The 1882-nt window shown below is 45.4% G+C and overlaps 1 protein-coding gene across 2 annotated transcripts in view; it reads left to right on the plus strand.

Moving 5' to 3' along the window:
* Nucleotides 1–682: 682 nt before the first annotated feature.
* The window catches only part of LOC102378538 (5-phosphohydroxy-L-lysine phospho-lyase), an 11739-nt gene continuing 10539 nt past the window's right edge, over nt 683–1882 (plus strand). Inside the window, exons 1-2 of one of the 2 annotated variants that reach the window (XM_006026849.3) lie at nt 683–795; nt 883–1001. In XM_006026849.3, the coding sequence (XP_006026911.1) occupies nt 947–1001 (55 nt within the window). In that variant the 5' untranslated portion in view covers nt 683–795; nt 883–946. The remainder of the gene's footprint in view (nt 796–882; nt 1002–1882) is intronic. The other variant, XM_025207841.1, reaches the window with a different exon arrangement.

Raw genomic sequence — 1882 nt, forward strand, 5'->3', positions numbered from 1 at the left:
TTTGGGGTTGTTTTTCTGATGGCAGCATTGCGTGAGCAGGATATGCTCTTATGGCAGCAGTGGTGAGAGCCGTGGCCCCTGGGTTTTGACCAGGCAGATGCACAAAACCCCCCCCCAATCCCTTGGGCTGGAAAATATGGTTTTAAAACCATGAGGAACAGTGTCACGTTCCTCTTTTAAGTTATATTGAACTTATTTAATGGGCTGCCCCAAATTAGTTAACTACCTGGACTTAAATCTATTCATGGGGCTGGAAGGGACCTTGTCCCCCAGTTCATGGTGTAGGAACCGCATCACCTCCCGCTCCTTTAAGCAGTAGGTTTTGGGACTGTTCTGGGCTTATTATACATGAAAGCCGATCAAACAGAGCAGCTAACGCTCACAGCCCCGCAGGCAGAGCCGTGCTGGTCAGAGGCGTATGACTTTCATGCCTCGCTCCGTCCGCCGTGTCGGGTCCTGAAAGGCTACAGGGAAGGTGACAGAGATGATTAAGCTGAGACGAGAGGCTGCAGGAGACAACGTGAAGGTTTGGGATACTGTAAAAGGAGAGGACCACAAAGCTTCAGATCTGACTGAAGTTTACAGCCGAGTTTGGCGATCTCTGTGGAAGGCCCTTGGCTCTGGATGTCACTTCAGTGTTAAGAGCACAAAGCAAAATCTCTCTTCTTCTTAAGGCAGGGGTGTCAAACTCCCTCGGCTCCTTTCAAGGCCGGATCCAGACCGCAGGGAACCTCGCGGGGTGAGCACCACCAGGGAGGGGACTGAAGGAGAGTAGTTCAGACTGCCTTCGCTTGGGTGCGTCATCTCCATTTTTGTTGTGAAAAGAACTGATTTGCGTGATCAGGTTCATGCTAAGTTGTGCCTTTTTGATGTTTGCTCCAGGTCTTCTTGCAAGCTCTTCTTTCCCGAAGATCCAGTGAAGATTGTCAGGGCAAAAGGCCAGTATATGTATGATGAAAATGGAAGACAGTACCTTGACTGTATTAACAATGTGGCTCATGGTGAGTTTAAAATATTGGGTACCATGTTACACTACATAAAATATAATATTCTGGGAGAACTGCACCTGACAGGAAAAAAGGTGAGAAGCTGTGTGTTGTAATATAATCATAATTTATTTCTTGTGGTTGCAAAAATGGAAAACATCTTGTGAAACTATTATTTGGGAAACTGGTATTGACACGCAAATTTCTGTGTACCTACACATTTCCCCTGCCCTTGCTTTTGGACTGTTTCAGTAAACTGAAATGGGCTCAACTTGCTTTTTTTAAAGCAGTTTTGAACTCCAAGGAACAAATGGCTCAAATTTGCTGCACTTGTCTGTCTTCCCTTGAAGGATTACTTTTGGGTGCTACAGCTTTCAAAAGATCACTGCTTAGGATGGTGTCTTAACTGTCTCTGAAAAAGCAGGTGCTTCATCCTGATGGTGTTTTGATTTTTTTTTTAATAGTCTCAACTAAAATGACTACTCCATAGAACTATACCTTGTAAATACATGGGGCACACCCCACGAGCAGGAACTGGCACTATGGGGCACGCCTCTGCATGCACGCTGTAATGCAGGGCAAATTGCCAGAGAGGTGGTGGGATCTCCATCCTTGGAGGTTTTTAAGACCGGGCTAGATAAAGCCCTGGCTGGGATGATCCAGTTGGGGCTGGCCCTGCTTGGAACAGGGGGTTGGACTAGATGTGACCTCCTGAGGTCCCTGCCAACCCTACTTTTCTATGATTCCATGATTTACATCAGTTGGATGCAATCCAGAAAATCTGGTTAAGTACTAATTCATTGGAATAAACAAGAAATACAAATGTAATCAGAAAAACACTTGCAAATTAGATACTGCATCATAACACAGATTTTGAAACCATCTCAGAGATTCAT

This window comes from Alligator sinensis, unplaced genomic scaffold (assembly GCF_000455745.1).
Source record: "Alligator sinensis unplaced genomic scaffold, ASM45574v1 scaffold741_1, whole genome shotgun sequence".
NCBI classification, from domain to species: Eukaryota; Metazoa; Chordata; order Crocodylia; family Alligatoridae; genus Alligator; species Alligator sinensis.